At 41.5% G+C, this 11,913-nt stretch overlaps 1 protein-coding gene across 3 annotated transcripts; it reads left to right on the forward strand.

Moving 5' to 3' along the window:
* The first annotated feature begins 291 nt into the window (after window positions 1–291).
* On the forward strand, window positions 292–11,912 carry kat2b (K(lysine) acetyltransferase 2B). Of its 3 annotated transcripts, none has more exons than XM_032580068.1 (18): window positions 292–657; window positions 2,055–2,181; window positions 2,289–2,434; window positions 2,523–2,609; window positions 2,696–2,877; window positions 2,962–3,153; window positions 4,149–4,252; window positions 4,364–4,489; window positions 4,792–4,934; window positions 6,077–6,285; window positions 6,377–6,503; window positions 7,114–7,224; window positions 7,306–7,449; window positions 7,532–7,646; window positions 7,756–7,786; window positions 7,938–8,001; window positions 9,057–9,141; window positions 10,667–11,912. In XM_032580068.1, exons 1-18 carry the CDS (start codon window positions 457–459, stop codon window positions 10,858–10,860), a joined length of 2,388 nt encoding a protein of 795 aa, XP_032435959.1. In that variant the 5' UTR covers window positions 292–456; the 3' UTR covers window positions 10,861–11,912. The 3 variants fall into 3 exon arrangements, with proteins under 3 accessions (XP_032435959.1, XP_032435960.1, XP_032435961.1); XM_032580069.1 differs by having other exon boundaries at window positions 294–657; window positions 4,801–4,934; XM_032580070.1 differs by having other exon boundaries at window positions 645–677.
* The last annotated feature ends 1 nt before the right edge of the window (window position 11,913 follows it).

An 11,913-nucleotide genomic window follows, 5' to 3' on the forward strand; every position in this document is an offset into this window, starting at 1 on the left:
AGCAGAGTCAGGGGTGGGAGGGATTTTTAGGTTTTTACTTGTCCAACATTTTAGAACCATGTATCATTTTTCTTTTATTTCTCAAGTGTTTACTAATTAATTTAATGGCCCATGTAATTGCATTGGGAGGGTTATTCAGTTCATTTTTTCCCCCGCTGCATACTTGTGATCTGGCTCCACGTTTGTTTTTTCCCTCCACCAGATTTGACCTTGAAAATTCCCCACGATTAGCTGCGTTTTTTTTGTTTTTTTTTTGCGTCCTCTCCTCTCAGAGTTGCAGTCAGTTAAACTGGCGCGTCCAATCCGAGTCCCCTAGCGGAGGAAAATGGGCCTACAGCGAGAAATTGAAAATAAGGATGAGCGCCATGTCTGATCCTCCGCCTGTGGAATAGAGCGGACGGCAGGGCGATCGTGTTCCCCGGGCCTGCGGTCCCTTCGGGCTTTCGGTGAGCAGTCATGGCCGACAGCGTGGGGATTCAACAAGGTTCGCCGGCCGTCGGAGCCGCGGGCCTGGTTCCGGCCGCTCCCGGAGCCGCGGGGACGGAGGGCTCCAGCGCCGCTGGAGGATCTGCACGTATAGCCGCGAAGAAGGCGCAACTCCGCTCCTCACCACGGCCGAAGAAACTGGAAAAACTCGGGGTGTATTCATCCTGTAAAGTATGCACAGCTTACAGACGGTAGACTTTTAGAGCACTGCAGTTTTGACTGTTTAATCCGCGCGAAGAGCTTGTTTGGGTCGGTTGCAATAGTTTCTTAAATGCAAGCGCAGCAAAGGAAGCCATTGACGAACACCAGTTTTTTCCTCCCCCATTTTTAAAAATGTGTACATGCACAAACCGGTTGGTGAAACGAGCAGAGCTATTTAAAGAAGTTTAAGTGTTGCACTCGGGCTCTTCGGCAGCGGCCCTGTAGCTGCAAGCTCCGTGTTTTTACAGCGCTACCCTGGCTCTGTCAAGGTGGGGGGTGGGTGAGCGTAAACATTGGCTCAGCTCTGCTTTTTTGGAGTCGCTGGCTGTGAGCAGAGACGCGGTGTCCCTCCGTGTGTTAGTGCGCGGTTTCACCCCGACTTCACCGAGCCGGGGCCGCCTGACAGAATACATCTGTAGGCACACACAGGAGTTTGTGTTGCTTATGCAGCTATGATCCGCAGAGAGGGACCGGGGTCTTTGTTTTGACAGGGTGACAGCTGCTGGGGTGGGCGGAGTTTGTTGTCGTTCCAGAGCGCATGCTCAGAACAGCCCAGCCCAGCTGACCGTGGTGAGATACCTCGCCTGTACACGGTGTTACAGCCATGGCAAGTTTCTGTTTACTTTAGTGAGTAAAGATGCACCTGAGCCAAACAGAATAAGTGTGTTTGTTCCAGTAATGAAGCTCAAACACAGATTCGTCTCACACGGAGATGCATTTCAGAGTTTTTCTTTTTCTGTAATCTCGATGAGTATGCAGCTAATAAAAACACAAAATTCAGTTGCTAGAAAAAATGTGATGTCGAGATGAAAAAACAAAACTTAATATAAGACTCTAAAACTTAGCACTAAAAATTACATTTAAATTTAAAAAACTCAATTCTGCACATTTTTTGAGGCAAGTTTTGTAAAGGCACATCTGGCTAAGGTTGCAGAACCCTGGTCTGGAGAAAAAGGACCCCAGTTACCTGAATAAGAAAAAAATACAGCACTTCATGCTTTCTTCCACTCACTTGCTTTGAATTTAATTTTCCAGTAGGATTTTGCTCACACTGTCGAACAGTACAAATTCATGCAGAAAGAGGCCCTACAAAGTACTGAGTGAATGTAAATGTGTTGATGTACTTTTCACAAGACCTACATTTCTAAGGTATTCTTATATAGCATAGCTTTTTTTTTTTTGAGAAACTAAATTTTAATAAGCTGTAAACCGTGATCATCAAAATTTAATAGATGCTACAAATTTCACTGCTTGAATTAAAATACCAAAAACATTAACATGTGAATGAGTTCCTTTATTAAAATGTATCTGATAACTGCACTGGCATCTGTTCCTGACTGTACTAATTTGAGTCATGTTTTCCACAGGCTGAAGGAGCCTGTAAATGTAATGGCTGGAAAAGTCAGAACCCGCCTCCGACACCTCCTCAAACTGACCAGCAATCCAACACAGTGAACTTACAGGAACCTTGTCGGAGCTGTTCTCACACGTTAGGTACTAAAAAACAACAACAACAAAAAAACATCTACAGCTCCGTATTGTTCAGTGTTGTCAGTTTCAGTGTTTTCTTTGTTAATAGCTTTTTTTTTTGTCCTCTGTAGGTGATCACGTGACCCATCTTGAAAATGTTTCAGAGGAGGAAATGAACAGACTACTAGGTGTTGTTTTGGATGTGGAGTATCTCTACACCTGTGTTCACAAGGAGGAGGATGCTGACACCAAACAAGTCTACTTCTCCCTCTTCAAAGTAACCTACCGCCTACCTCGTCCTTACTGTGAAGACATTCATTTGCATTGCACAGAAGCGAACAACACATTGTTCCGTTTCCCTACAGCTGTTGAGAAAATCTATCCTACAGATGGGTAAGCCGATGTTAGAGGCACAAGAGAGTCCGCCGTTTGAAAAGCCCAGCATTGAGCAGGTAAATCAAGTCTGGAACTGGAAAAGAACAGCTGCATTTTATTAGCGCCATGGCGTCACGCCACTGTTCTCTCATTGTTCAAAAAGGGAGTGAATAATTTCGTCCAGTACAAATTCAGCCACCTACCGTCAAAGGAACGACAAACTATCATGGAGCTGGCCAAGATGTTCCTGAATCAGATCAACTACTGGCAGCTGGAAACTCCCTCTCAGAGACGCCAAAGGGTGCCCAGTGACGACGTGGTTGGATACAAAGTCAACTACACCAGGTTATATTAAGCAGACTTGAATTTGGCGTTCATCAGCACAATGTGATTTCCACGTTCTAAAATGTGTTGGCACGCACTCTACAGATGGCTCTGCTACTGCAATGTGCCGCAGTTCTGCGACAGCTTACCGCGCTACGAGACCACGCAGATCTTCGGCCGGACGTTGCTGCGCTCTGTGTTCACTGTGATGAGAAAGCAGCTGCTGGAGCAGGCCAGACAGGAGAAGGACAAGCTTCCCCCTGAGAAACGCACTCTCATTCTCACACACTTTCCCAAGTAAGTACAAAATATGTAAAAGTGTGCACAGCAAAATAACAGTCATGCTTATGGACCAGAGCTTCATAAGTATGACTTCTGAATCTGGACCACAGATTTATGCACATCCAATGGTTATTCAACCTACTGTGGCCCTGAAGTCTAAAGTGATCACACAAAATTACTGATGGCAGCAACTCAGTCAGCTTGTTTGTCTTGTGTAGAGACACAACTAAGCACAGAAATGACATGCAGAGAGTACCCACTGTGGTAAATGTAAACCAAAAAAATGTATAAGGTTACCGTATTTTCAGGGCTATAGAGCGCACCATACTATAAGCCGCACCTACAAATTCTTTTGAAAAAACTAGAAACGTAAATATATAAGCAGAACTGGGCTATAAGCCGCTGGTATCTCCACCGCTCTCGGTTTTTCACAAGGACGCAGCAGAGGGCTGCAATAAACCTGCTGGATTTATTAAGGTTGCAGCCCTCCGTCTCCAACGCCGAACCCGGTTTCGTTCACGCGAGTTTACGTGCAGCGGCTCTATTTCCGTCCTATACTGCCAGATCGATAGCCTTCAACATAAAAGCTGCATCATATACGTTTGAAGAAGTTTCTCCATCGTGCCTGCTACTAGCATGTGCTTGTTCTAAATGAAAATTAGCACTTTCTTCTTTGATTTCCAATTTTGACTTCCAATGATTCACTTCCTGCTAAAGAGCCCCCTGGTGGTTGAAGAAAAATACACAGAAAAGCCGCACCGGGCTGTAAGCCGCATGGTTCAAAGCGTGGGGAAAAAGTAGCGGCAAATAGTCCGAAAAATACGGTAATGTCTGAAATAAGTCAGACAAGGATTTCCTCCAAAAGTGTACATAAATGTAACCAGAACAAAAAAAGAGCGCCAATCATTATTTTACCTGATGCGATTTGAAAATAGCAGTGCAGTTCTGCATTGTATGTACAAACATGTTTGAATATAGTAATGTTCTAGCTGTGTTTTCCTCTCTTTCAGATTCCTGTCCATGTTGGAAGAGGAAGTTTACAGTCACAGCTCTCCCATCTGGAGCCAAGACTTCTTGGTGGGAGCAACAGGAGGGCAGATTCCTGTCCACACAGGTAGTGCAAACCCTCACTGAGACATTTGCTACTGATATAATGTTAATATATGGACAAAAAGTGACATACGCAATATATCTGTTCGTATTTATTCTGCTAATGTCTGTGCAGTGATAAGTGCTCCCCCAGTCGCCAGGCCCATATACTACAGCACCAGTCCCGTGTCAGTGGACCCGTCCACTTGTGGAAGTGTGAGCCCTGCCAGGAAACCCGCCTCTGTTCTGGAGTCAAACCCAGGTATCACAGACAAACTTGCAATTACTCAAGCTGTCTCCTTAAATAATAAAACCGCAACTTTCTAGCTAATAATTGTCACATCTGAAAATTGACTCACTTTGCATGGTCAGTTTGTCGTCGCAAGCTTGTATCATCGACCAAAACATGAGGCAAATGACACAAATAATGCTAACATGGCTGGTGAAGCTAAGCTCACAGTGAGCTATCTTTAAATCCTGGTTGATGTCTGTCTTTTTCGTGAAGCACATAACACAGAAGAAAGATGAGGATTTCAAAGAGCACTTTGCACCGTGTATGTATTGGTTTCACAGTAGGAGAAAAGCGAAAAGCCTCAGAGCCGCTTCACCATGAAGAGAACAAGAGACCCAGGGTGGTAGGGGACATCCCCATGGACCTCATCAATGAAGTCATGGCAACCATCAGTGACCCTGCCACCATTCCAGAGGTAACCTTTAATTGAAAGTAGAGGGTAGAAAAAAAATAAATAAATAAAAAGAAACGCATGGATTATGTAACATACCAAAGATATATTTAAACTAAACATGAGACAAAATACTGTTTTTTAAATATATTTACATTTTTAAGGAGGATCTTCGGTTCAGTGTTGTCTTAAAATGTGATGATGCATCTGCCTCCTTTACAGCTTCTTCAGTTCTTGTTGTACCCAGTAACACTTGGAACAAACTGAGCCGACACGTTTCTGTTTTACGAGGCAAAGCTGTGATGTAGAACCCTGTGCTCCTTTAGAAGTTTATTTTATTTTTACCCCTCCAGGGGGTCTTTTGTGGGCTCTAGTGTTCCTTATATGAAAGTAGGCTGACAGGAAAGGGAGAAGAAGAGGGGGGAAGACATGCGGCAAATATCGTCGGGTCCTGGAGTCGAACCCGCGACGGCCGCGTCGAGGATTCAAGGCCTCCAAATATGGGTCGCGCTAACCACCACGGCACGCCCCTCAGAATTATTTTTACTAATATTAGTTTGTGTTTCTGATACTTTCGTGTGGTACCACATCTGATTTTCTTTTTTATTCTAAATAATGAAAATAATGAAGCGCATTTTGTGATGACATGAAGAGAAGTTTTTAAGCAACAAATATTCTAGCTGGGTTTGGTGTGAAACATAAGATGGATATTTGGAAAAGCACCTCACGCTCATCATTCAGAGGGAGAATCTGTAATCTTGTGGGTCTGATTAGGAATCTTATAAATATATATCCTGTTTGTTATTATCCGCCCACCAAGCCGAATCAGAATCTTAATTTATTGAATATGACTGTATTGTTTTGTAAAAGACAGTGATTTCTTAAAATAGGAGCTCCTTCCCTCACTGAGTAACTTTTCAAATTAAAAGTTGGATTTTTGTGACATTATGCTACAGCAATTTAAGAATTTATTTGATAATATTTTTTTCCGTGACACTAATAACTCAGGTTGTTATTGCCTCAAATTATCAACCCTACTTTGCCAACCGTGTTAAGGCATCATATAACGATGTTAAGTTGGGTTCTGTCCTTAATAATGTGAGAAGTTATGTTTTTATAATGGCAACAGGATGATCATGGATCTTTTACACCTCTCTCCTGGTCAGACGAGTCTGCTGTCTGCTCATTCTGCCCGCGATGAAGCCGCCCGCCTCGAAGAGCGGAGAGGAGTTATCGAATTCCACGTCATCGGGAACTCGCTCAATCAGAAGCCCAACAAGCGGATCCTGATGTGGCTCGTTGGCCTTCAGAACGTCTTCTCCCACCAGCTTCCCCGGATGCCCAAAGAGTACATAACCCGACTGGTCTTTGACCCGTGAGTATTTCTAACTTGTTGGTTTATTATTGTTACCCGTGTTCAGAAAGGCATTAGGGTAATGAGGTCGCCTATGTCTCTTTCCTGGCAGGAAACATAAAACGCTGTCTTTGATAAAAGATGGCCGGGTCATTGGAGGGATCTGTTTCAGGATGTTCCCATCGCAGGGCTTCACAGAGATTGTATTTTGTGCCGTCACGTCCAATGAGCAAGTCAAGGTGAGAACAGTCTCTTAGGCATTTCACTTCCTGTTGTTTATCTGTAGTGCTGTGAAAAGTGTGCACAAATGATTATTTTTTTTGGTTGTTGCATTTTGGCCTCACTTAAATGAGGCCAAAATTTTGGCCTCATCAGACAAATCATCTGATAAATCATCAGACAAATTTGATGATTTGTCTGATCATCAAATTTTAACATCAGACAAAGGTAATCTAAGTAAAAATAAAATGCAGTTTTCAAATGATTATTTCACAATATACTGCTTTCATATAAACTTTCTATATAGATGAAGTAGACTTAGAAGATGTGAAAGAGCAACACAATGATAGAAAATAGATGAGAAACAACTTAACTGACAACTGGACGGGTTAAAAATGACTCCTATAAACCACATGGAGAGACATTTCCCACAATTCCACAGTTTCTGGACTTTAATCCGATTAAAATGTGTCGTAGCATCATGATTAAAATGTCTGTTTATAGTTGAACACCAATTATTACAAATAGTTGGGTGTAGTTCTTGTATCACACAGCTTTTTCCATGCAAAAAAATGTAATTATCTTAAAACATCATTTTTCAAAGCTCTGTTTTCTGATCTTTGGTTGCAGGGTTATGGGACCCATTTAATGAACCACCTAAAGGAATATCACATAAAGCACGAAATACTCAACTTCCTCACTTATGCTGACGAGTACGCAATTGGGTACTTCAAGAAACAGGTAACAGTCCATCTAGATGAAGAGACGTGAATAGCATTAAATTAGTTTCAGAATTGATCGTTTTGCTTTTATCCCTCTCAGGGTTTTTCAAAGGACATCAAGGTCCCCAAAGCCAAGTACGTGGGCTACATCAAGGACTACGAGGGAGCCACTCTGATGGGATGTGAACTCAACCCTAGCATCCCCTACACAGAGTTCTCCGTTATCATCAAGAAGCAGAAGGAGGTACCTGAGTGCTTATTTGACAAAGTCTTGCATCTCTCTCTCTCTCTGCTCTCAAACTCAGCCTCTCCTGTGTCTCCGTCAGATCATCAAGAAGCTGATAGAAAGGAAGCAGGCCCAGATCCGAAAGGTCTACCCGGGGCTGTCCTGTTTTAAGGACGGGGTCCGGCAGATTCCAATCGAGAGCATTCCCGGCATACGTACGTTACTGAGAACTACACGGCACACACTATAGAAAAACAAGCTAATACTAATCTGTTCTGAATGCTTTGAGGATATTGAATGTTTTTTTTTTGGTTATATCAACAGGTGAAACTGGCTGGAAGCCTGCAGGAAAGGGGTAAGAGTCCAGGAGTTCACCCTTCAGTCTGTCAAATAATTTTAAAACAGATTTTAATAATAGAGCAAGATATTTAAACTAGGACAAGAAATACAAGAAACAACAGTCATAGTCTGGAATCATTTATTCACTCTTTATTTTGTTGCTGTAGGAAGGAATTGAAGGACCCTGACCAACTTTACAGCACATTGAAAACCATCCTGCAGCATGTGAAGGTAAGGCTCCAGCATGGCTCCCTTCTAATGACAACATTTCAGACTTAAATTTCCAAAAGTTCTCGACCGTTTTTTAACTCATTTTTAAGTGAAAATTTAAAGACTCAAATGGATTGAAAAGTGGGATGCACAGTGGCACAGTTGTCTTGCGGCAAGAAGGTCCTGGATACGAGTCTTTCTGCATGGAGTTTGCATGTTCTCCTGTGCATGAGTGGGTTCTCTCTGGGTACTCCGGCTTCCTCCTGCAGTCCAAAAACATGACTGTTGGGTTAATTGGTCTCTCTAAATTCTCCCTAGGTGTGAGTGTGTGTGTGCATGGTTGTCTGTCCTGTCTGTCTCTGTGTTGCCCTGCGATGGACTGGCAACTTGTCCAGGGTGACCCCTCTTCTCGCCCATTGATAGGCACCAGCACCCTTCCAGACCCAAAAGGGATAAGAGTGTAAGTGGGTGGGTGGGTGGATGGATGGATGGATGGATGTTTTATTTTGTTTTAAGAAATGTTGATGGTCAAATTTGACAGAAAATATAATCTGTTCTTTCTATCCATACTATTCCAGACCTGGAAAGGTTTCCAAAAACCTGGGACAAGGTTAACTGGACAAATGATTTATTCCTATAACATAACTTCCCCAAAGGGAATGTTGGGAGTGATTTATATTGTAAGAACGGCTGTTTGTCTCCTTTTTCCTTTAGTCAGGAATATGTAAGTGAAACGACTGCATTCCTGAAATTCTCCATTTCCCTTTGACGATCAAGGCTGGACATGACTTAAACGCATCTTTGTTCTGCTCCACCCCTCCACCCGTATCGTCTCCTGTTCATCTGATTAAAGATTTAATCTAAATCTTAGAGATTTTGCGTTTTGGAGAGCGAAGTAATTTGATCCTGCTTGTGTACAACTCTAACAAAAGCACAAAACATATTACTTCTGACCAGAAGCGTTAGTTAAAAATACTTGGGAAGAGCAAAGTTTAAATTTTAGCAAGGAAGGATCCGCATAAAATCCCAAAAATATAAAAAGAAAACTTATTGCTGTGCATGTATGTGTGCTTCAGAATCATCAGAACGCCTGGCCTTTCATGGAGCCTGTGAAGAAAACAGAAGCACCTGGCTACTACCAAGTCATTCGTTTCCCGATGGGTGTGTATGACTGTGGTTTGTTTAAGATCAAATATTACATAGTCATATGAAGACGTTTTTCCTCTTACCTCTGTTTTTGCTTTTCAGACAGCAACAGCCTCTGTAAACACAAAAAGCGGTTTTCTAATTTAATTTATTCAGGGTGAAAGCTTTCCAAGGCAACCTGGCCCTATGTGAAAAGAATAAACAACTGGCTCTGCTACTGTATGCAGCAACTAACATTTGCAGCAACTGGCAATGAGTCTTTTAGATCTATATGGGGTAGACCACTGTTCACAGAGAAACAGGCACGAATGAAATGTCACGCCATAACATCTCTGTCAGATTAAACTCCAGACTTGGACTAAGACAATTCAAAGCCTTTGTTTATTGAGCCATTCAGAGGTGGTGCTCTTCAAGTAATCGTTCTGCTGTGTAACTGAAGTACATTTAAGGCCACAAAATGGTGGTCCAACATTCGCCTTCCAGATTTTCTGCTAGAAAGAAGGTTCCATCAGTTGGAGCAAGTTGTCCAGGTCCAGAAGAAGCACCATGTTTAGATGTACAGTAGATTTTATGTGCATTATTTTTTGAAATGCTATTCCTGTAAACTGATAAACAACTTCCAAAAAGTGACATTTTTTGTCTCATTGATCCACAGAAGCTTTTTCCAAAGTCTTGGGCATCATTGAGATTTTAGGGAAATGTGAGATGAGCCTTTTAGGATCTTTTTTGGCCGGCAGTGGTTTTTAGCTTGTGAAATTACCAAAAATAACACATTATTCCCAGGCCCTTCTATTTAAACCATAAACTGTGACCTAAACAGAGGCAAATGGTAAATTAACTCAACTTATGTTGAGCTTTTCAAGTCGTGGACAAGAAAAACGCTTTGGGCAAACACCCAGCAACACTCACTTTGTGCAGACCGGTTGGCAACTTGGGGTTTCGTACTTTACCAAAGGCATTATCAACACAGAGGAATCTACAATCCAAGTCACAATTTTCTGGTTGATGAATGTAGATGACTCCTATTCCAGCTATCCACAACCATTTTATAAACCTTGTGATGCTTTAGATGTTCTTTAGGTATAATTTTGATTGTCAGGATGGTTCACCACTGTTTCACGTTTCCTCAACATGTGGATAATGGCTCTCTCTGTGGTTTGCTGGAGTCTCAACGCCTTAACAATGGATTTGTGACTCTGTCTAGACTGCTGAGATGCCAATGTCTTAATCATCTGTTCTTGAATTGCTTTAGTTTGGGGCGTGGTGTATTGCCTTTTGAGATATTTTGCCCTAGTTTATGTTGTCAGACGGGTTCTGTTCAAGTGATTACTTTAACACACAGGTGTGGTAAGTTAACCTTAATTCAGTAAATCACATTGATTTAATGACTGGTCAAGTCAAGTTTATATGTATAGCACATTTCAGCGACAAGGTAAAAAAAAAAAATGGACAAAAACAATTAAACTCTTCACGTTTTTACTTTATCTAAGGTGCTGTTAACTTTTTAAAGTTGCCCGTTTCATTTTGTTTTTACCCACAGACTTGAAGACGATGAGCGAGCGCCTGAAGAGCAGGTACTACACGACGCGGAAGCTTTTCATGGCCGACATGCAGCGCATCTTCACCAACTGCCGCGAATACAACGCTCCGGAGAGCGAGTACTACAAGTGTGCCAACATACTGGAGAAATTCTTCTACACCAAGATCAAAGAGGCAGGACTCATCGAGAAGTAGACTAAAGATGAGAGGTTTTCCTTTCAAGTAGCCTGGCGCAGGTTAGGTTAGCGGGTAATGCAGAAGACAATAAAGAAAGAAAGGGATTATTGATTGTGGAGTTGGTTTCAGGATCATATCTTATGTTTAATGCATGCTGGCCTATGTCTTGAATCAGTTCCTTGTTTGAAAGATTTGCCAAGAGGGATGTAGACACTCAAGATTGTAAAAAAAAAAAAACAATCTTGGAAAAAAAAAAAGAATGGCATTTTTGATTTTTCTTTTTTTGTTCATACCCAAAAACTGAGAAAGCTTTCATCATTTGTTTTTAAAAATTATTAAACATTGACACTTGATTTTTTTTTTAAATCTTAACTTTATCTTCTGTTTACACAGCCTCTTAGTGTCCACCTTTCTCCTCTCAGTTGACTCAGGTTGTCATGTGAAGGAGCCAAATGTTTGATGGATTGAGTCTTTAAGAAAAGTGTTTCCTGTTAGCAAAACAAGCTGGAGCTTCCCTGTCTAACTGCAGCTATTAGCATGTACAGCACTAACGTTCAAGTTTGTCTGTGATGAGTTTATCCTGCCAAAAGAGGAATATAACCTTTAAATTTTGTACATATTTTAATCATTTTGAAGCACTTATGCCCAATGTATATTTTAAATATCTATACTTAAAGTACATTTCCCCCATTAACCCACAAAAGGGAGGTTCGACTATCAAAATGCACTTTCCTCCCCCTCCAAGTATTAACAGGAATTCTTGCCTATTTTCCTTTCTCCTACTTATGGATTACACTGTCAACTCAGAACTACTTTAATTATCTAGAGTTTATTCTTATTTATGCGCTTTAATTCAGAAGAATTATGTTTAAGACAAGGTCTTAATTTATTATCTTATTTTTGTCCTGCAGATGGAGATTGATAACTTTATACTTTGGCGATAAATGAAAAGATTGTGCAATACGATGCAGTTTTGCTGTTTTGTAAAAAGGTGTTTGTACTTTCCAAACTTTGGGACAAATAATCTTTTTTAATATGTCTGTAAAATAAAATATATTTCATGCTCTTTGT

This window comes from Xiphophorus hellerii, chromosome 13, assembly GCF_003331165.1.
Source record: "Xiphophorus hellerii strain 12219 chromosome 13, Xiphophorus_hellerii-4.1, whole genome shotgun sequence".
Taxonomy (NCBI): Eukaryota; Metazoa; Chordata; class Actinopteri; order Cyprinodontiformes; family Poeciliidae; genus Xiphophorus; species Xiphophorus hellerii.

What these genes read in the sequence shown, in the direction of transcription:
- kat2b (XM_032580068.1), top strand. Translation starts at nt 457, where the DNA reads ATGGCCGACAGCGTGGGGATTCAACAAGGTTCGCCGGCCGTCGGAGCC. An exon ending in TGTTCTGGAGTCAAACCCAG is followed by an intron (nt 4,490 to 4,791) that starts GTATCACAGACA and finishes GTGTATGTATTG; the next exon opens with GTTTCACAGTAGGAGAAAAG. An exon ending in CCATCCTGCAGCATGTGAAG is followed by an intron (nt 8,002 to 9,056) that starts GTAAGGCTCCAG and finishes TGTGTGCTTCAG; the next exon opens with AATCATCAGAACGCCTGGCC.